The sequence below is a fragment of the Suncus etruscus genome, chromosome 6, assembly GCF_024139225.1.
Source record: "Suncus etruscus isolate mSunEtr1 chromosome 6, mSunEtr1.pri.cur, whole genome shotgun sequence".
NCBI classification, from domain to species: domain Eukaryota; kingdom Metazoa; phylum Chordata; class Mammalia; order Eulipotyphla; family Soricidae; genus Suncus; species Suncus etruscus.
This window is the reverse complement of record NC_064853.1, coordinates 27,627,787-27,649,981: the sequence shown is the minus strand read 5'-3', so window position 1 is coordinate 27,649,981 and position 22,195 is coordinate 27,627,787. Positions and strand designations below refer to the sequence as shown.

The 22,195-nt window shown below is 40.8% G+C and overlaps 1 protein-coding gene across 1 annotated transcript in view; it reads right to left on the bottom strand.

The window, feature by feature from the left end:
* Nucleotides 1–1,858: 1,858 nt before the first annotated feature.
* Nucleotides 1,859–22,195, bottom strand: part of FAF1 (Fas associated factor 1) — a 402,771-nt gene continuing 382,434 nt past the window's right edge. The window contains exon 19 of the mRNA XM_049774743.1: nucleotides 1,859–2,424. Within this exon, the coding sequence (XP_049630700.1) occupies nucleotides 2,341–2,424 (84 nt within the window). The 3' untranslated portion in view covers nucleotides 1,859–2,340. The remainder of the gene's footprint in view (nucleotides 2,425–22,195) is intronic.

Sequence of the window (22,195 nt, the reverse complement as noted above, 5' to 3'; positions counted from 1 at the left end):
TGATGGCAATCACTTACGTTTTCCCAGAACCTACGGTTACCCTATGAAGACCTAGCCTATGAGAAGCATAATGCTGCTCTCTGAAGTTCAGTATATCAAAATGTCTTGTGTGAACAGTGATGATTCAATAAGACCTTTTCCAATACAGGCTAGGACCTCATGGGACTAAGCAAGGAGACCCACCTTCCAAGATAGACAGTGTTCAAAGAGGATGTGTAAACGTCAGACACATTCAGTAGCATTTAATAAGTTTTATGAAATTGGTTTCAGAGTAAAGTCTGCATTATTAGAATACAGAAGTGATACAAGAAGGGAAAAATATGATTTCAAACCCAAATTGGCTGGGAAAGGTAAGACATGCAAGTAAACGCAGGGTTCTTTCCCTCACCCCACCAGCACCATTGCTGCTATTTGAATTCAGCCTGAGTTTAGGACTGCAGCTTCTTCGTGGCAGCTACAGAACAAGGTCTACCGGTAGGTAAAGAAAAGAGCTGGTGCAGAGAGAACTGGGTACATTGGGAATGTGGGGCCATTAGGTGAGAAAGGTAGGAGTGAGTGAAAAGGGTGTTCCGAGTGAATTCTCATATTGGGTGTCTTTTCCTTTCAGCTGCCCTACAGAGGCCTGTGAAGCAGAATTGGATGAGGCAGATGTAGCCCTATCTGTTGTCTGTTGAAAACACATCTTTTAAGAGTGTACATGGAGGACCCTTGTTGGAGCATCAGAAAGAAGACACCATGAAGTTTTCCTGGCTAATGCTCATTTCCAAGCAGAGGGAAGATGACCAGGCAGTGTTGCAGGTCTCCACTAGTCTTCTGAGAGTTCCCCAGCTTGGGGAAAGAACTATGCACACATTCATGTTTGGAAAATTATGCAATGTCCAAACTGGGGCTGGAGAGAGAGCACTGGCCTTGCAGGAGCCAGTCCTGCTTTGATATCCAGCACTGTATGGCTCCTTGATCTCTGTCAGGATAACCCAAATCAAAACCCCTAATTTAGAGATCACAGGTGATACAAACAATATGGAGAAACATTTCAGGACTAAAAAGAGTTTACTGGGCCAGGAATGTGGCTCAATGATAGAGCACATGCCCTACAGGTATGAGGCTCATGTCTCTCCCCAGAACTGTATGCTCCTCAGTACCCCGAAAGTAGGCCTGGCAGCCCTGAGATACTGCTGGGGTGGGTCCCCTTAACTACCATCAAAAGTCATTAGCTGTGAAGATATTAACAGTGCTTCTATGAACTAAATAACAAACCCCAGTCCATGGATTAATAAAAACCCACATTCATAAGATCAAAACCCAAATTATTAGATGTGGGCTCAAGTAACACATGCATTCTGAGCTGAGTGTTTAAGTTTGTTCTTTTAAATATAGCCCCATGTTTATTCTTTGAAATACAGGAGTCAAATTTTTCAGCCCTTTTTCATTTACAATATTAGAAAAATGAAATAGTGAAACAAGTCCTTATTATACTGGACTCAGAGATTGTGGCTGATCAGTTTTTTTTTGCCACAAAGTGCTTCAAGCACCAAGCAACAGATCATCTGCATGGCATAGTTAAGGGGTGAGCAAAGCAGGAGAAAAATGCCAGGTGCCTGTCATACCAGGACAGCAATGGCCATTTGCAGGCCTTCAGCAGCCACTGGCAGTCAGGCCTCATCTGTCATGGGCCCACCAGGGGCCCGTTTCTGCCTCCTGGGCTTGGAGACAGGTGCCCTGTCCCCACTACAGTGGAGAAGCAAATATCTCCTAGGATAAACCAAGACACCCAGAGCAGCAGTAGGTGACAGAGCCCCTGTGTCTTATGTCAACTCATGTATACCTTAGTAAAGAGGTATCAACAAAAATGATAGGCTTGTTTTTTTTCTTTTTAATCTCCATGTCCAAAATCCCCAATTGACTATCCCCGCCACTGTTTACAATAAGTGACAAAGTAGAAATTTAGTCATGAAAATAAAAAGGCTGAGGTATATGAACTGGACTCAATGAGACATATCAAATATGGTGCCATGGTGACGAGGACAGACAGAACTCTCCTAGACACCGTGGGGAGGAGGCAAACCTGGAGAGGGTTAGCACCGTTACAGTGCAGTGTGACTGGATGGGGAGGGGAAAAAGGGAAAGTGGGAACAGGTTGGGAACACATACTCGTGGATGGGAAATTTTGAGTAGCTATGTTTATTATTACTTATTTTTCCCCAGAGCAATCTTGCAAGAGGCAGAAGTGTGACATTTGAATTCAGTGAGACGAGCGTGTAGGTGGGTTGGCCTGGAGACTTCCTCTTGATGTAGGCCTGTGGCTTGTCAAGGAGCAGCTGCTTCCACACAAGGACATGTTTACTCTTTTGCTTCCAGGAAAAGGGTTTCTTGAGGGAACAACTTCACCTCCAATAACGATTTATTTGGGTCCAGCTGGGTTACCTAAAATGATAGAAGATATTCAAAACATTAGCAACAAGCAGCGTCTTCCCCACATGGAGTTCAGCTCCAATTGTGCAGTGATTTTGAGCCTACTATCGGCTGGCACAAGCATTTCACATTTATTATCTTATTTGAGCCTCAAAATAACCTGGTGAAGTAGGTGTTGTTATTCCCATTTTACAAGTGAGGAAAGCAGGGCTCAGAGAGGTCAAGTCTCATAGTTTAGTGGAGGAACTAGCATGTGACCTCGGGCTCAGGTTCGCAGATGAGGCCTCTTCTGGGGTACGGGGAAAGTCCCATGTCTCTCGTTCAAGTCACCCTGGTTGCACCGCTGGAGGCCCTCAGAGGGTGCTGATTCCAGGACTGTCTGCATCCCTAGGCAACTCTACTTGCTTAATTCCTGACAGCAGGAAGGATTTTTCTGTGTGGTAGGAGAATTGCTAAACCTTGGGGCCAATCTTGCTAAAAGGACTCGGTGTAAACTACAGAAGGACCAATAGCTCCCACAAGATCACAATCTCCTTCTTTGGAAAGGGAGGTGAGGGGGGAATATTTAGTCTGAAAAAAAAAAGCTACTGTAAAAAATTTGTATTTCAGAAATTAAAAATTAATATTTTACATTCTGAAATACAGAGAATCTAGACAAAGAAAACATAAATTTAAAAAAGTTGAAAATTGCAGTCTTGAGTAGAAAGAACAATGAACTTTGGTATCACAGAGATTCTGGTTTAAACAACAGCTCTGCGGGCTATTAGAAGATCTATGGTTTGAGTATTTTAAACCTCTGTAAGGGTTAATAAAATAAAAGCTATATAATTAGCACAGTGTCTGATACAGAGCAAGTATTCCAAGATGGCTGTATGAAAGCAATTCCAAGGTTGGCTGGACACTCATCCGGACAATCTGCTATGAGATGCAGGAGAGTGAGAGCCAGCACCTCAGGACCGTAATCTTATCCGCTGCTCAATTCAAGTCACCGCCAAGCAGTCTCTGTGGTCTTCTAGCTCAGGGAGAGGAAAGCTCTGGCAGGAGAGTGCCACAGGCAGACTGGTGAGCTAAAGCAGGAAAACATTTTCCACTGTATCCAGCTGGAAACCTGGTATGCCCACGAGGGTCATTAAGAGACACATCCTCCTCCAGAATCCTCTGCATAGGACCTTGAACAAAATTGCTCTGCTGGGATTTCATGGGTGCTGGGCAGATGGGCATGCAGGGCAGTGTGGAGGGCCTAGCCTGCTATCTGCTTCCAATGCACTGGGGGGCAAGCTGCTGGCAAATGTTTACCCATTTCCCAATTAGCGTACGATACTGCACTGGCTCTGTCAACAAACAGAGCTACGCTGCCTCTGCTTCCGACTAGTTGGCATTTTCTGCCCAGCTGCTTCCGCTATTGTTCTTAATTAACATGCCAGAGATCTTCCGGCATCTTCTACTTTGTTATTTGTGGTCTGTAAATATGATGCTTTCTGGGAGAAACCAAAACCACCACAGTGCTAGAACTTGGTATCCTGGCCAGAAAATGCCAATCAGCTAAAGTGAGGGAAGGATGGAGCATTAGGCTCATTGTCAGTAAGCAAAGTTAGACTCAGAAGACAACTCATTTATTTTCTGCATGACAAAACAGTATCCAAGAGAGTTTAGTAGGGCTGGTGAGCTAGTACAGTGGGTAATCTGGATTTGATCCCTGGCATCTTATAAGGTTCTCTGAGTGCTCTGCAGTGATCCCTGTGTGTAGAGCCAGAAGTAAAGCCAGATCTTGAGGTTGTGGCCTCAAGAACCAAAAAAGAAAGAAAAAAGAAAAGAGAAAAATGAAGTGATTTCCTTAGTCACCTTGTGTAAGAGAACTGGATGAGAAGGAGGAAGCTACAATGTCCTGATCACCTACTGCTTGCTGCCAGACACTCTCAGCTCTGTTACAGAAAAGGACCTTAAAGAAGTATTGAATCTGAGCGCCTTAGTCTTCCCACCTGTAGGAGGCAGTATCTGAAATTTCTCCTTTATAAATGCTGTGGTGGTTAAACAGAATAAAGCTGGACCCTGGTCTAGTACACAAGCTAGTCAGTCAGTGCTCAGTCTCTGGTAGTCATTATGGTGAGGTGTCTTCAGCAGGTTCTTGACTCTGAGACTAAAGCAAAACCATGTAGAACTAAAGTAGGTACTCAAATAATGTCCTGGTCAGTGGTGGCTGGGACTCCCCCACCCCTTTAATCAATATTACAGCAAATGTTGAATGAAATGAACATTATTCAAGTACTTGCTGTAAAGGATGGAGCACTGTGTGGTTATGGTCTTGGCTGAGCTAACTTTTTTGTTCTTTTGCAAAGCAAAAAATTAAGCACTTAAAACTTTCCCAGAGTTTCTCCTGGAGCCTAGGCCTGCATTAGGCAGTTCAGAAGTGCTCCCTTCTCCCTAATAGGACAATGCCTGAACACTTGAGACCCCTTTGTATACCACCAGTGAGGCTGGGCACCCACAGACTGTCGCAAATCAAACATGGCTGTGTGTGTGTGTGTGGGGGGCGCTCTCCGCAGAGGTCCCAGAACATAAGTCATCCCCACCCCCCAGATCATTTCACACAGGAATTCCTAAATTCTAGGCTGCTTCCTTTCTCATTTGCCTGCATGGACGGACTGCTGGGAATATACGGGGATGCAGGACCCCAGGTTTCTTCCTGATGGGATATTGACCAAAGTATCATGTTCTCTAGGCCCCATTCCAGAAGGATGTGAAATTATCAAGTGGTGCCTCCTGGTAGGGAGGAGCCTACAAACCATTCTCTGAGAAACATCTACAGAATTAGAGGTGTCTTCCCTGTGGGACTGTGCTGCTGTTACAGGACAGACGGGGGTTGGGTCAGTCTTTGAGTATCTAAGGAGCTGGCAAGTCAGACAAGAACAGATGTGGGTATTTTGGTTTTGTTTTTGGGTCACGTCTGGTTGTGATTCCTGGTTACTCTAGTTACTCCTGGCTCTGTGTTCAGAGAATCCTGCAGTGCTGAGGACTAAACTTGGGCCTCCCACATGAAAGCATGAGCTCCATTCTGTGGAACTGTTTGCTCTTTCCAGCCAACTGTGCAGTTCCAGTGGGGAAGAGCTGGTTTGGTCAAATTACATAAAGTATTTAACAGCTGCTGGATAGCTACTCTTACCTTTATCTTTCTTCCTCTTCCTTCTGTTCTTTATTTTTTAATTTAATTATTAGCATCATAGTAGCACCTATCACTTTTCTTTTTACTCCTTCCCCCTTCCTTTAGATGTTGTTTTGATGATTGGCTGTGTGTGTGAAACACAGGTCTGGCTCTGGTGAGTACCAAGTGCTAGCACATGGCTGTGGTACTTACTGAGGTCAGTGCTCCTTTACTTGTGCTTACACATGGGCTCACCAGAGACTGTACTTCCTGGATGCAGCATTTACCTATCTTTTTAGTTGCAGTAGTAACTACCACTCACTGATCATCCCCATATGCTACATACTTGAATTTGCTACATACTATGAATGAATTTGCCCTCAAATTAGCCAAGTGAAGTGGGTAATACTACTGCCACAGTTCAGTAGAAAAATAACACTTGAGAAAGAGTTATCTTGGCCAAAGTTGCAGGAAGAATAAGGTTTCAGACTCTATCTAACAATTACTGAGCATTTACTTTGTACTAAGCATATTCCAATAACTTTACATTCATATAATAATTTAAATTTCAAAATAACCCTTTGGGGAGGGCTATCTGGGACAAGTACAATTATCCTTATTTATACATGTGCAAACTGAACCATGGAACAGGTTAACTTGTCTAAGATCTCAAAGCTCTTAAGGACAGAGTCAGAATATAAACTGATGGCAATCTAACCTTGGAATCCATGTTATATTACTAGAGTATTCTGACAGAGGTAAGAGATGCTAAAAGTTGGACACAAAAGGAAATAATATAGGATAAAATGACCTGAAGGGTGTTTCTAACGAAAACAGTAAGACCCTGGATATAAGATTCTCACTTTAAGAATGGCAAAAGGTTAAAGGGTCAGGAAAAAAAAATCCTGAAATGTTTATAAAATACGAATACAAAAACCCAATCTGAGCTTGTGTTCTGCCATTTACTTGGGACTTTCCTGAATTATTGACTCTCTAAATCAACAGAGAAGCTACCCTTTGGGACTCCTTGGAGAGGGGGGTTGTATTTCCAGTTAAGAGGCATGGCCTGACTTTGTGTTAGAAAAGGAAAGTCAACTATCTTGATGTTTTATTCATTATACGTAAGAAACATGGATGGATCTACAATTTTCATATTAAGTTAATATTTTAGCATTTTGTTAATGCTAAGAAAAATGTTTACATTAGCAGAAATAGGACATGTGAGCTACCAAAGAGCTATTTATTTTTAGATCAATTTTCTCTGCAGTATGAACTTTATTCACATCTTAGTTACCTTAGTTCTATTATTTTCCTGGACATAAGTTCCTTTTCTGAAGTACAATATTTTTATGAAGAAAAATGTAAATTAAATTCTCACTGTAGGTCACAGTGAGTGAGTTCTCTAGCTCTGTTATGGCCAAACCTCATCTTCAAGTAGGTTTGAAGCTCAGTGAAATCAAGTGACTTGACTTAACTTAAAAGGTTGATGAGGGGCAGAGGGCTTCAAGCTTCTAGTGTGTTTCTTTCCCCTCCCTCCAATACGTGAATATATAGCCTATGTGTACAACATTTTGGAGATCTCTCCAAAAAATAGGAATAGAATTCCCATATAAGCCAGCAGTACTAATTCTTGGGATCTATTCTCTAAACACAAAAACATTAATTAGAAAGGATAAACACAAACCTACATTCATCACAATGCTTGGTGATGTTGACAAGTGTCAAGACATGTAAGTAAAATGCCCAACTATGGGTGGATCAAGAATTTGTTTTATATATACACAATGGAATCCTGTGCAGCTTGGATGCATCTAGATCTGCATGAATGGATGCTCGAGGTATCATGCTGAAAGATGTCAGTCAGAAGGAAAGGGATAAATGCAGAATCATCTCTCTCATATGGGGGGACTTAAAGATACACAGCCAGGTAGCAACAAAGGGCTACGGGCAATACAACAGGAGAAACAACCCATATAACTGAGTATGAAGAGTGGTGATTAAAGGGAAGGGACTGGGATCCTTGGAGAGGGAAGAAGGTACATTGCTGATAGGTGTAGGTTTGGAATTATATACTTGATAAACCATCATTGACAGAATCTCAAATAATAAAAAACAAAATATTGAATATAATACACTACTATGAGTAGTTTGAGAGCTATCTGTGGGCAGGAGCTCAGTAAATAATAACACAAATACGTAAAAAGTACTCTAGATTTCAAGATGTTTACAACTAATATTAACTTAAGTTCTTATAAAGTAGGTTATTATTTTAATCCCTTTTAATTTATTAATTTATTTTCTATAATTTAAATTATAAATTAAATTATGTATCAATTTAACCTGTTTTAAATTATTTTATTTTATTTTGCTAAGGTAATGATTTAATTTTGAGAATAAAGGAAAGTTGATTTAGTTTTTCAGATTTTAAAAATTGTTAGCTTCAGGGCCAGAGTGATAGCACAGCAGGAGGGCATTTGCCTTGCATGCAGTTGACCTGGAATTGACCCTGGTTCAATCTCCAGCATCTCATGTGGTCCACCCCCAGCCTGTGGAGAGCAATTTCTGAGTGCAAATCCAAGAGTGACCAGAGTGCTGATAGGTGTGGCCTCAAACCCCCACCCCCTCAATGTTCGCTTCAACAAATGGTGCTGAAAAACTTACATTTCTTGTTTTTGTTTTTGAGCCATACACAGTGACACTCAGGGGTAACTCCTGGCTATATGTTCAGAAATCCAGAAATTGCTCCTGGCTTGGGGACCATATAGGACGCCAGGATTCAAACCACTGCCTGACCTGGATCATCTGCGTGCAAGACAAACGCCCTACTGCTGTGCTATTGCTCTGGCCCCGAAAAACTTACATTTCTTTTTTTTTGGGGGGGGGGGGTTTGGTTTTTGGGTCACACCCAGCGCTGCTCAGGTCTGCGCTCAGAAATCGCTCCTGCAGGTACAGGGGAAAATATGGGATGCTGGGATTCGAACTACTGTATGTCCTAGATCGGCTGCGTGCTGCGTGCAAGGCCAACGCCCTACCACTGTGCTATCTCTCTGGCCCCATTTCTAAAAAAAAAAAAAACCCATTTAGAGCTTATAAAGGTTGCAAAAATTAATTCAAATGGATCAGATTTATATGTAAAACACAAAACTATAAAATCACTAGTAAATAATATAAGATCACTGCTGGTGGGAATGTCATCTAGTCCAGTCTTTATGGAAAGCGATATGGAGATTCTTACAAAAATTGGAAATTGAGCTTCCATACGATCCTGCTATACCACTCCTAGGGAACACAAAAATACAGTACAAAAATCCCTTCCTCACACCTATATTCATTGCAGCACTATTTAGAATAGCCAGACTCTGGAAACAACCAAAGTACCCTTCAAGATATGAATGGCTAAAGAAACTGTGGTACATATACACAATGGAATATTATGTAGCTGTCAGGAGAGATGAAGTCATGAAATTTTCCTATACATGGATGTACGTGAATCTATTATGCTGAGTGAAATAAATCAGAGAGAGTGAGAGAGAGAGATAGACACAGTATAGTCTCACTCATCTATGGGTTTTAAGGGGAAAAAAACCATTTTTGCTATGATTCTCAGAGACAAAAAGAGAGGAGGGCTGGAAGGTCCAGCTCATGACAGGAAGCTCACCACAAAGGAGTGATGAGTGCAGTTAGAGAAATAACTACATTGAGAACTATCATAACAATGTGAATGAATGAGGGAAGTAGAAAGCCTGTCTCGAGTACAGGCAGGGGTGGGGTGGGGAGGAGGGAGATTTGGGACATTGGTGATGGGAATGTTGCACTGGTGAAGGGATGTATTCTTTAAATGACTGAAACCCAACTACATTCATATTTGTAATCAAGGTATTTAAATAAAGATATTAATAAATATATATTCTCTTAAAAGGAAAAAATTAAAACGCTGCTTCACTTAAAATTTCTTATTTGTGCAGTGACATAATCTATTCTTATCCATACAAGAATTTATCTGGGGGGGGCAGAAACTGTAGCTTTTTCATTTCTTCTCTTTTTTTTTTTTTTTTTTTTTTTGGTTTTTGGGCCACACCCGGTAACGCTCAGGGGTTACTCCTGGCTATGCGCTCAGAAGTCGCTCCTGGCTTGGGGGACCATATGGGACGCCGGGGGATCGAACCGCGGTCCGTCTCCTAGGCTAGCGCAGGTAAGGCAGGCACCTTACCTCCAGCGCCACCGCCCGGCCCCTCATTTCTTCTCTTGTAATGCCACGTATAGAAGCAGCTATTCATGTATCATTAAATGAATCAGTGAGCATAAAGAGTAACACAGAGGCTCAACTTCATAGACAGTAATTCAACCAGCATACCAACAGCACCAATCACAACCTGGTAAATCCTTAGAGACTCACTTTAGTACACCATGGAGATGTATGGCAATTATTTCAAATTGACCTGTGCTGATCTTAGTTTTGATAATTCCATTTGCCTTTGTGTTGTAACAAACAAGTACATTTGTATTTTCATAGTCATGTTCTGTTGATCAGTGGGAGATTGGGGATACTGGCAAAGGGAAGGTAGTACTGGTGGTGGGTTGGTGTTTGAATATTTAATGCTTAAATGACCATTAGGAACAACTTGGCAAATCATGGTGTTATAATAAAAATTAGAAAAAGATATTTAAAATGCTTCTGTTGAAGCAGACCAGTGGGAGGCAAATGGGGGGTTAAAGGTATTGATGGAGGGAAATGGACATTGAAACCTGGTATGCCTAAAACCCAATCATGAGACGATAAGGCAATCTTGGAGAAAATATATGTAGAAGACTAAATTGGGAAGAAGATACATCTTCATATGTAACAAAAGCCACAATAACATTTGTAATGACATGCTTCTTAAAATCCATTATTTGAACACTAATCAACACGCTAATAAAGTTCTTCCTGAAGACTATGTACACAATGACTTAACTTACAACTCTTAAGAACATACTTACAATAGATTATCCTAAACCCCAGAGTTATCTGAAGAGATTGGAATAATTAAACATCAATTTTGGGGGGGGAGTTTACACCCGGTGGTGCTCAGAGGTTACTCCTGGCTCTGTGCTCAGAAATCACTCCTGGCGGGGGGGCAATATGGGATGCCGAGATTCGAACCACCTTTCATCTTGAATCGGCTGCATGCAAGGCAAACACCCTACTGTTGTGCTATCTCTCTGGCCCCTAAGCCTCAGTTTTATAGATGAGAACACCAAATTTCAAATAGGGATGCTACCAGAACAGGGGCATACAAATAGGAATTATTGGAGCTCATGTTCAAAGCCAAATCTTCTCATTTCAAATCCTAAGCAGCATAGGGCTGCTGCATAAGTTAAGTTTCAAGAACACAGTGGAACTAACTATATTGGACTTTTTAGTGTTGTTCAAAACAAGCACTGATTTTGAGTCAGGGAAGATAATTAAATTTTTTTGTTTTTGTTTTTTGGGTCACACCTGGCAGTGCTTAGGGGTTATTCCTGACTCCATGCTCAGAAATTGCTCCTGGCAAGCACGGGAGACCATATGGGACACCAGGATTCGAACCGATGACCTCCAGCATGAAAGGCAAACACCTTACCTCCATGCTATCTCTCCGGCCCCATAGATAATTAAACATTTTTGCTCTGCTGAGGTCTGATTCTCCTAGTCCTACTTAGAAAATTATCCATATTAGGGACTGGAGCAATAGCACAGCAGTAGGGCATTTGCCTTGCATGCGACCAACCCAGGATGGACCGCAGTTCGATTCCTGGCATCCCATGTGGTCCCTCGAGCCGGCCAGAAGCAATTTCTGAGCACAGATCAGGAGTAACCCAAGTGTGGGTGTGACCCAAAAAACAAAAAAAGAAAAAATAAGGAAAAAAGAAAAATACCCATTTTAAACATCACATTAAAAAAAGTCACCACTACTGGGGCCAGAGTGATAGCACAGCAGGTAGGGAATTTGCCTTGCTGACCCAGGTTTGAGCCACTCGCCCGCCAGGTGTGATTTCTGAGCGCAGAGCCAGGAGTAAGCCCTGAGCACAACAGGCATGGCCCATAAAACAGACAAACAAGGGCCCGGAGAGATAGCACAGCAGCGTTTGCCTTGCAAGCAGCCGATCCAGGACCAAAGGTGGTTGGTTCAAATCCCGGTGTCCCATATGGTCCCCCGTGCCTGCCAGGAGCTATTTCTGAGCAGACAGCCAGGAGTAACCCCTGAGCACCGCCAGGTGTGGCCCAAAACCAAAAAAAAAAAAAAAACAAAAAAAACAGACAAACAAAACAAAAAAGTCATTGCTACCAAAAAAATTAAATTGGATTTCATAAATATTAGGCTTGATACTAGTTATTCTATATATTATCTATTATTCAAAAGGATTTTTTTCTTTTTTTTATTCAAAAGGATTTTATGAGATAAATACTATTATTCCTATTTATAGATAATTCTGAGGTAAAAAATGGTTAGGGAGCTTGTCTCAGATTATGGATCTAGGATAATCAAGGCCAGAAAGTATACAGAGGTAAGTGAGCATCCAACCTGTATCTGATGTACTGCTTCTTACCCACTGATTCTACTTATAAACAGGAAATACTTAACATAGCTGACTGGTTTTCTTCCGGGCATAAAGCAAGCAGGCACTCTGTAGTGATGTCACTGTTCAAGTCCCTGATTAGTATCAGCTCTTGTTCCCAAAGGAGCACAGGCTATCTTTTGTTACTGACAACTTGGTCCTAATAGCTAATTGTTCATTTTGTTAATCACCTTTTGATGAGTTGGGAATCCCTAAACAGGAGTTACCTTCACATTAGAGGGAGAATTTAAGATGGGATCTGCTGGCCATTTTCTGATCAGGGTGTGACAAAACTTTGGTAATGTTGAAAATTTTTTGCAAAAGAAGCCTTTTAAACATAAAGGACTATATTCTTGATCATCATCAACAACCAAAACTAGTTGTAGCTCCTTAGAATTTGTCTACATTTGCTGAAAATTACAATGTAACCCTAAAATGAACTTCCAATCTGGAAAGGGTCTATAGTGGGAATGTTCTAGGATTTATTTCCATTCCAGGAAAGTAGCGGTACTAGGAAGAGGGTTTCCAGAAACAGTAACAAAATTTCCTTTTACTATTATTAAATTGCAGAAGAATGGGGTGCCAGGGAATCAGGCTTGGTGGGCTTCTGTGGCTACAGAACCTAAGGAGTCTGTAGACTATTTTCTTGGCTTTGCAACAAAAAAAGGATACTGGGAAGAGAAGTAATGGAAGTAAAGTTGTAGGAAGAAGAAAGGAGAGGGAGAAAACTCAGGTGATAAAAAGAAATAGTATATTTTAGGCTGCTGTATTTGTTCTTTATTTTATCAAATAATAATATAAAAGTCAATATTTACTGGAAGTTTATTAGTTGCTAACTGTGCTAAGTATAAGACTATCTAAGCACCATGTAATCTTATAAGGAAGCTGCAAATATGTTTAATTTAAAAATAGGGAAGCTATGGGGCCAGAGTGATAGTACAGTGGGTAGGATGCTTGTCTTGTATATAGCCTACCTGGGTTCCATTCCTGGCATCCCATATGATCCCCAGAGCCAGCCAGGAGTGATTTCTGAATGCAGAGCCAGAAATAATGCCTGAGTGCTTCTGGGTATGGCCCCAAAACAAACAAAACAAAACAAAAATAGGGAGGCCATGAGGCGGCTCAATGCTAGAACATATGCTTTGCATGTGGGAAGACTGTGTTCAATTCTTGGCACCACAGTCACTAACAACAATGAACAGAGCCCAAGGATACAGCATAGTAGTGAAGCACCTGAGCTCCATGGTAAAGACAATAATTTCTGTAACTAAGTAAGCAATCTCTGGTGAACCATAACTGTGTGTGTGACCCCCAGAAAGCTCATGACTATATGTGTAATTCCTGATGCCAGGCATCATGACAACAAAGAGGAAGGGGAAAATATATACATATATGAGAGCAAAGAGTTAAAAAAAAATATAGAGTTGGGCTGGAGAGATACTATAGTGGGAAAGGTGCTTGCCCTACATGTCCTGGGTTCATATGGCATTTCATCTGGTCCTCAGTGTACCCTGAGGAGTGATCCCTAAGTGCAGAGCCAGGAGTAAGTCCTGAGCAGTGCCAGGTGTGGCCACAAAACAAACAAGCAAACAAAAGATAGACTTGGTCTGTTTTCTTTGCTATACCACATTAGATAATTCTGGTATTATAATTACTCACTGGACAAGTTATTCCAAGTCTATTACTAGGACTGTTACCTGTATGTAATAGAAGCCCATGTCTCTTTGTAATGATATGTAAGTATCTCAGGCATTTGGATAGATTTCACCCATGCAGTTCTCATAGTCCCCAGACCAAGCATATTTGTTCTAGTTGGAAGGGACTTTAGTGCTTAGCTAGTAATAGATGGGTTAGAAAAGCCCAGTTAGAGGAATGAATTTACCCAATTATTTGGCATCCACGGCAGACCTGGGACTAAAGGGATTCTTCACTCTTAGTACATTTAGATGAGTTGCTAAATGAAGCCAGCGATTCTCAAGTGTTACTAATGCCCAAATATACCAACTCTTAGCACTAGCACCTGAATATCAAACAAAGGTTGCAACCCCCTTCTTGTATTGGTATTCCTGATGATGGTTTGGTTCTTTGTAACAACAGTGTTAGGTCCGAAGGACACACATGTCTTATTAGGTTTGACTTAAACTTCTGGGAACTTTTTTCCCTGGTTTCAGAATGTAGGGATTGGGGTGCTAGTCATGCTACTTAGGCAGAACGGCTGGGGAGAAGTGAGCATTTTGAACACGTCTGAATACTCCAGCAGGGCCATGAGAGCTGCTGCATGTGTAACTCTGCACACAAACACTGCTCAAGAGCTGGAGCTTTGAACAGAAGTTAAAAGAGTTGAGTCCCTAACGATATACAAAAGACTTGCCGGTGTGATTTATTCTGATGTATTTACTTATCCAATTACCAAAACAGCAGGAGATCATTAAATTTCCTAGTTACCAGATGCAGCACGTTCAATATCTTAAATGTTACCAAGGCTCTCTTTGAGCTATTTTGATATTACATTTCATCTGCCCCAATGCTTATGAAATGGAATGGCAAGAATCATGAACAGAGCAGGTGTTTTCTTTGAAGGTTGGTCCAGTAGGTGCCTGTACAATACCAAGCTTATACCAGAAGCTTCCAAATTCTTGGATTCAAGGAAACATACTACAATGAGTAAAAAAAAAATATGTGGGAGGAAAGAGGCTAAGGATGCAGCGGTCCAAGGTAGCTGGTGATAGACTTTTAGACTTTTCTGCAGACTTATTTTGCCCCACCTCCCCACAAGTCCTAACACTTCTGCCTAAACATGTGGGATCTTGGACAAGTGACTTTTCTTTCTGAGTGTCCATGGCCAATAAATAAGGATGTTTGCATCTGATGCCCCACCTTAAAGGTCTGCTATTCGAATATCCAGGGTTTGTCTTCCACTATGCTTTACACGAATAGGATATTTCTGTACTCTCAGCATCTAGCAAAGAACCAAACTGATTCTGTTAAATCAAATCTTGTTGAATAAATAGGAAAACCAGAAAGTGTGTACGACAGAAAATAATGAATAAGCATTTATAAACATCTTAAGACTTAAGTTGTAAAACAGATTTTTATTCTAGTTTTCTTTGGGAAAAAGAAATCAAGAAATCTGGACCTGAACTTTTTACAAAGTTAGTGGAATTTTGGATCAAAGGATCTTTTTTTTTTTTTTTTTTTTTTGGTTTTTGGGCCACACCCGGCGGTGCCCAGGGGTTACTCCTGGCTGTCTGCTCAGAAATAGCTCCTGGCAAGCACCGGGGGCCATATGGGACACCGGGATTCGAACCAACCACCTTTGGTCCTGGATCGGCTGCTTGCAAGGCAAACACCGCTGTGCTATTTCTCCGGGCCCTACTATCCTCATTTCTAACTACTACCCCACATTGACTTATGCCAAACTAATTAAAAGCACCTTGCTTTTCCCAATGATTGCTGTGTTTTCTGACCCCGAAAATTTGCTTATGCTGTTTCCTCTGCTAATTCTTCCTAATAACACCTGTTGAAAACATATATATTTCAAAGCTCAGTTCAAGAACAATTCTCCTTCCCTCCCTTCCTCCCTCCCTCCTTCCTTCCTTCCTTCCTTCCTTCCTTCCTTCCTTCCTTCCTTCCTTCCTTCCTTCCTTCCTTCCTTCCTTCCTTCCTTCCTTTCTCCCTCCCCCCTCCCCCTCCCTCCCTCCCTCCCTCCCTCCCTCCCTCCCTCCCTCCCTTCCTTCCTTCCTTCCTTCCTTCCTTCCTTCCTTCCTTCCTTCCTTCCTTCCTTCCTTCCTTCCTTCCTTCCTCCTTTTTTTTTTGTTTTTGGGCCACACCTGGTGACACTAAGGGTTTACTCCTGATTATGCTCTCAGGGATCACTCCTGGCTTGGGGGACCATGTGGGATGCCGAAGATTGAACCAAGGTCCGTCCTGGGTTAGCTGCATGCAGGCAAACGCCCTACCACTGTGCTATTGCTCTGGCCCCAAGAACAATTATTTCTGTGAAACTTGGCCCTAAGTGATGGAGCTAACAGAGTTAATTATAAGTGGCATCTTCTCCTACTCACTGGGCCATGGACTCCTGGAACATAGGGCAATGTATGTTCAGTGTGGTCTCTTACCACTATTCTGCATGTAGTCACTTCGTATTTTTAAACTTACCTAAAGCTACTCAAACAAGGCTGCCAAGGTCTGTTTTTAAACTGGAATGTAGATACTGGCAATACCAAATTTGTCTTTTGCTAAAAGAGGCAACTAATTTCTGCAGGGTCTATCTATGGGAAAGGATCAGCTCAAGTGGTAGAGCATGTGTGTCATTTTTAAGGCCCAGGTTTGAGTCCAGTATCACATGCCCTACATCATCTATCCCGCACCTAGCACTACTTGGGGAAGTCATTACTGCTGGGAGTAGCTTCCCAAACTAAAAGAGAACAACATTAAAAAAAAACACCAAAATCCAAAGGATCAGTTAAAGTTTTTATCAAGTCGATTTATAGTGTCTTTTAGTTTTCTGTTTTTGCTTTTAACAATTTTTGACCTATGAATCAGTCTTTCCCCCATTAGGTTGAATTCTGCAGCAAGTCTTACTGCCTATATATCCCAGGACCTAATAGACAGCTGGCAACTGTAAATTAATGTTTGCTGAAGATGACCTCTAAAGGAGCATGAAGAAGTTCTTCACTTCTCCAGACCCTCCAAATACAAAGAGTAGTCAGTCAATCAGGGCTGTGTCCCTAGATCCCATTCCTATAGCAGCTTCTGCCAGTGACACCAGATTACCCTACAGTCGCCCAGCTCTGTCTTGGCTTCAGTCCGTTCTGTGGTACAGATAGACTTTTAGAAGGCACAGATTTAAACGGTCTATTTTAAACTATTTAAAATGTCTATTTAAACTGCTGCTGGAATTGGCTAATTAGAAGGACTTAAAAAAATCTCAATTCTTTAAATACAGAAAACTGATTCCAAATTATTAAGCAACATTTCCCTTGCATTTCAATAACCTAAGTGACTTAGCTGCCACCTGATCCTAAGCTCTGACTCAGATAAATAAATGTGAACTATTGTCAGACCTCAGCTTTGGGAGCCTCCAACTACAGTAAATAAAAAGCCTAAGTCTCTACAAACTGTCTGGGAATATAGACATTCTCACATGAAAAAAGGAGTGAAAGAAGACGATTTTAAATAAAGGCAGGAGGATGAGGGAAGCCAATGGTTTGTGCTAGTTTTGAGGAGGGAGCTGTCAATGGGGCAGGTATCATCTACGTCCAGGTCACTGAAATATAGTATCAGAGCTGAAAGAAGAGGAAGAACTTGTTTTATATTCACCTTATTCCAGATGAGAAAAAGACCAAGAAAATTGGTATGTACTGTTCAAAGTTACAAGAAATGTCTGAAAGAAAAATATTTCACCCCCAGTTGACTCTCAGCTGTCTTTCTCGATGTATCACATTCATCTGAGAGTGTTCTACCATAAAAGTCCAAATGACAGATAGGTAGACAAATAACTGGATGTTAAAAAATACTTAGGTTTTAACCCTAGAGGACCTCTGGTGCTTGATTTTAGGAGCCTCCAATTACAGTAAATAGAAAGCTTAAGTCTCCATAAACTATCTGTGATAGGGTCATGGTCATTCTCACTTAAAAAAAACACAACAACAAGAAACATAAAAGATGATGATCTTTTTTTTTGTACATATTCTTTTTTTTTTTTTTTTTTTTTTGGTTTTTGGGCCACACCCGTTTGATGCTCAGGGGTTACTCCTGGCTATGTGCTCAGAAATCGCCCCTGGCTTGGGGGGACCATATGGGACGCCGGGGGATCGAACCGAGGTCCTTCCTTGGCTAGCGCTTGCAAGGCAGACACCTTACCTCCAGCGCCACCTACCCGGCCCCAAAGATGATGATCTTAAAGGCAGTAAGATGAGGGAATCCCAGAGACCTGAAGTTCTACTTGTATGGCAGGTAGCAGGGAACAGGGAGGGATGTGTGTGTGTGTGTGTGTGTGTGTGTGTGTGTGTGTGTGTGTGTGTGTGTGTGTGTGTGAGATAAATGAGGGTGAATGTTATTATCAAATGGTTCTTCTCTAGCTCATCCTAAGCCAGGAGAATGCCCCATACATTTGTCTGAAAGTAAAAATGTAAAATCCCAACCCAAATTAAAAAAGTGGGTATGTGAATGGAAGGAAACATGGATTCTTTCTCATTTGGGGGGCAATGTCAAGTCCTATCTAGTGGTCCTCTGGGGTTAATCCTGGCTTTGTGCTCAAGGGTCACTCGTAGTAGGGGTTGGGGGGCCACACTGAACTGCAATAACTAAACTGGGATGAGCAACATTCAAGCAAGCCCTGTATTATCTCTAGCCCTGATATTTTTTCATTGCTTTATGAGACAAATATTTCCTTAGTATTTATTAAAATGTCTGAAACTGTTGGAACACAATAGGAATAAGGTACTACCTCTCACTTTAAATAGTGCAGAGTAGAGTCTAGGGCAGGATGTAGATGAGAAATTGGCCGAATATGAAAAAAAATGCTAAGCATCACTGATTATAGGTAAAGGCAAATTAAAACAACAATAAGATACCACCTCACACCAGTTAGAATGGCCACATATCAATACCAGAAAAAACTAACTGTGGTGAGGATTTGGAGAAAAAGGAATGCTCATTCACTGTTAGTGAGATTGTAAACTAGTTTAGCTTCTATGTAAAACAGGATGGCAATCTCTCAGAACAGTTAAATACATAACTACCAGATGATGCAGAAAATCTAAACTTACCTTTGTATGCAAAGGATACAAAAACACTGAATAAAAAAAGATATATAAAATGCATACTTATGTTCACATCAGTGTTATTTACAATAACTAAGATTCGAACACAATACTAGTGCCTAGCTACAGATGAGTGGATAAAATGTTATGGTATTGTTATACACCCATAAAATCACTTTTTAGTTTTTACTTTCACCTTTTCCGAGTTAATTAGCACAAGTACCCTTACTTATGTCAACCCTGACCCTCAGCTGATTTATATTAAACTCTGGCTAATAAATGAGGCAGGGAAAGCGGAAAGCAGCAGAAAGCCAGAAGGTTGGCTGATTCAGTAAGATTCAACACTCCCTGGCTGAAGTGCACTTTCTCCCGTGGCTCTGTCTGATTCCTGGTGCACCACTCCTTGCTGCTGACTCGAATATTTCAGGGATGGCATGAACATGAAAACGGTGAACACCGAGAACTGCAGGTGGCTGAAAGAAGGCTGAAGGCAGCAGCTGTCAACTCCTAAAACAAGCCAACCAGAGAGCCCCAGAATTTTCCCCATAATGTGGTACAGTAAATACAACTATCTCCTCAGGTATAAGAAAAGATAAAGTCTTGCTTTTTTGCTATAACATGATGGGACTGGAGGGTGTTATGTTAAAGTGAAATTTAAGTCTGAAGAAGAAAGTACACAGAGAACTACCATAATCATGTGAATGAATAAGGGAACTGGAAAGCCTGTCTGGAGTACAGGTGGGGGTGGAGTGGGATGGAGGGAGATTTGGGACATTGGTGGTGGGAATGTTGCACTGGTGAAGGGGGTGTTCTTTACATGACTGAAACCTAATCACAATCATATATGTAATCAAGATGTTTAAATAAAGGAAAAAAACTGCAAATAAAAAAAAGAAAGTACTAGTGATTTCATTTATAATATATATAAAGAAACAAAATAAGGGAAAAGAAATGTCAAGTGAAAACAAATCCTTCAACATAACTCAGGTTATTGATGATTTATGTGTAGGGGAGATACATCAAAAGAAAGGTGGTACGGGGCCCGGAGAGATAGCACAGGGTGTTTGCCTTGCAAGCAGCCGATCCAGGACCAAAGGTGGTTGGTTTGAATCCCAGTGTCCCATATGGTCCCCCGTGCCTGCCAGGAGCTATTTCTGAGCAGACAGCCAGGAGTAACCCCTGAGCACCGCCGAGTGTGGCCCCCCCCCCAAAAAAAGAAAGGTGGTATGGACAGTGCTGGAGAAATATTGCCATTTTGGTAATAGTGGTGCTGTAACACTGTACTCCTAAAAACAAATATTTACACTGTTATAAAAAAATAACTAACGTCTTTCTTTAGGGGACTAACCTTTGAAAAAGAAACTGGCTCATTGTAATTTGGAAAAGGAAGTGGTTATGCTAGGGAGAAGAAGTGCAGTTAGGAGGCACAGAACATAAAATACTTAAACTGTCAACTAGCTCCACACTCCTCTTTCCACCTTGTCTCAATCTAATGTGCATACCTTTTTATAATCAAATAAATGACTTTGCTGATGTATTTTCATATGCAATAAATCAGTATTATAGTTGCTTACTATAAGCCAGGCACAACACTAAAAAGCATGCAGATGAATTAGATATAATTCCAATTAACTTTAGATTTGATGTGTACAATTCATTTTGTGTTTAAAAAATGTTTATCTCACACCTTCATTTTGTGACTAAAATTGGGCTTTTGGTGTCTTGTTTTTTAAGGTATTAAATTTCTTTCCTTCTTTGCATCCTGATGTTTTCATCTGTAAAATAAGGATTGTGGGTCTGGGGAGATTGCTCAAAGGGCTGATGCATATGCTTTGAATGTGGAGTGCCCCAGATTTGATGCCTGGTACCACATGGTTCCTGACACAAGAGTGATCCTTAAGGACCAAGCATTGAAAAAAAAAAAAAGCCTTTCCTAATTCTCAGAATCTAAAATTCAAGACCTGTGTTACATAAAGTCAACTAAAGAAAGGCAAGATAAATAAATCTGGAAATGTAAAAAGAATCTTCAGATGTAGGATTCAGCACAGAAAATAAACCAGAAGTGTTGAGTTTCTAGTTGTGGGCAAAGAGCACTGAGTGGTCAAGGTGATGGCTGGGCTGAAACTGGCTCTAGAAAAGCAGCAAGGCCCAGGGGATTTGGCATGTTGATGCATGTGCTAATGCACCCTGGAACTCCAGCACTAGCTTTGAAAATTACAAGGAGTGTCTAGAAAAGGTTAATCTGTGCATATACACGTTTGCAGTTGTTTGTATTTACAATGGAGTTATTATATAGACTTTAAGTGAGCAAAGCGTGTCTGCTGAAGCACCTGGAATACTGAGCACAGAACTAATGATTTTTTATTTATGGTTGGATGGAATCCGATTATATAGTATATATACAGCCTACAAAATTTTGTTTGATTTCTGATATAGTGAATCTGAATGATACATTATGCTATAATTGCCTTATAAAATTAAGTTCTGGGCAAAGTAAGTGATTTCGAAGAGATGTCAGCACATCAATATACCAATACCATGACAAGTAAGTCACTTCATTTTCTGTGCTTCATAGTATGGGAAATGTATCTGAGTTTTGAGAATAAAACACTGATAGTGACATTCATTGTGCAATCATGAGAAATACAAGACTTAAGATAAGTTTGTGTCCTCATCTGTAATAGGGGTTACAGCTATCTTCATATACATATGATTGTTCATAAAGCAAGTACAATTATTAATGTCCTTTATTTTTTTTTGAGGAGTGCAACACTCAGTGGTGATTGGAGGACTGTGTGGTATCAGAGATCTAACTTGGGTTCTCAGATAGAAAGCATATGCACACTAGACCTTTGTGATATCTCCTTAGTTTGCAAGTATTAGTGTTTTTATTCATTAGCATACCCAAGGCTCAAAGTTCTTTGTAAATTTGAAAGGAATAAAAAGAGTTTATTAAGGCTTTAAATTGTACATAGGAAATGGCTGTAAATCACCTCAATTTCCTGTGTATGCTCCTTTCATCTAGCCAGGACATACAATGATGACTTTTCTTATATAATATCACTGGTTCTCTCTAAAGCTTAGAAAAATCCTTTCTTCTCTTTGCCACCACCTTTGTGATAATAGCTTGGATATACGGAGCACTTCCTATAAGCTTGTATTTTATTTGTAGTATTGCTTCACTTCTGCAATAACCTTGTGAAATAAATACTATCATTATCTTTACGTTATAGTTGAAAAACCAAGCAACATAGAAACTAAGTAATTTATCCAGGATCAAAAAGAGAAGAAACTGATG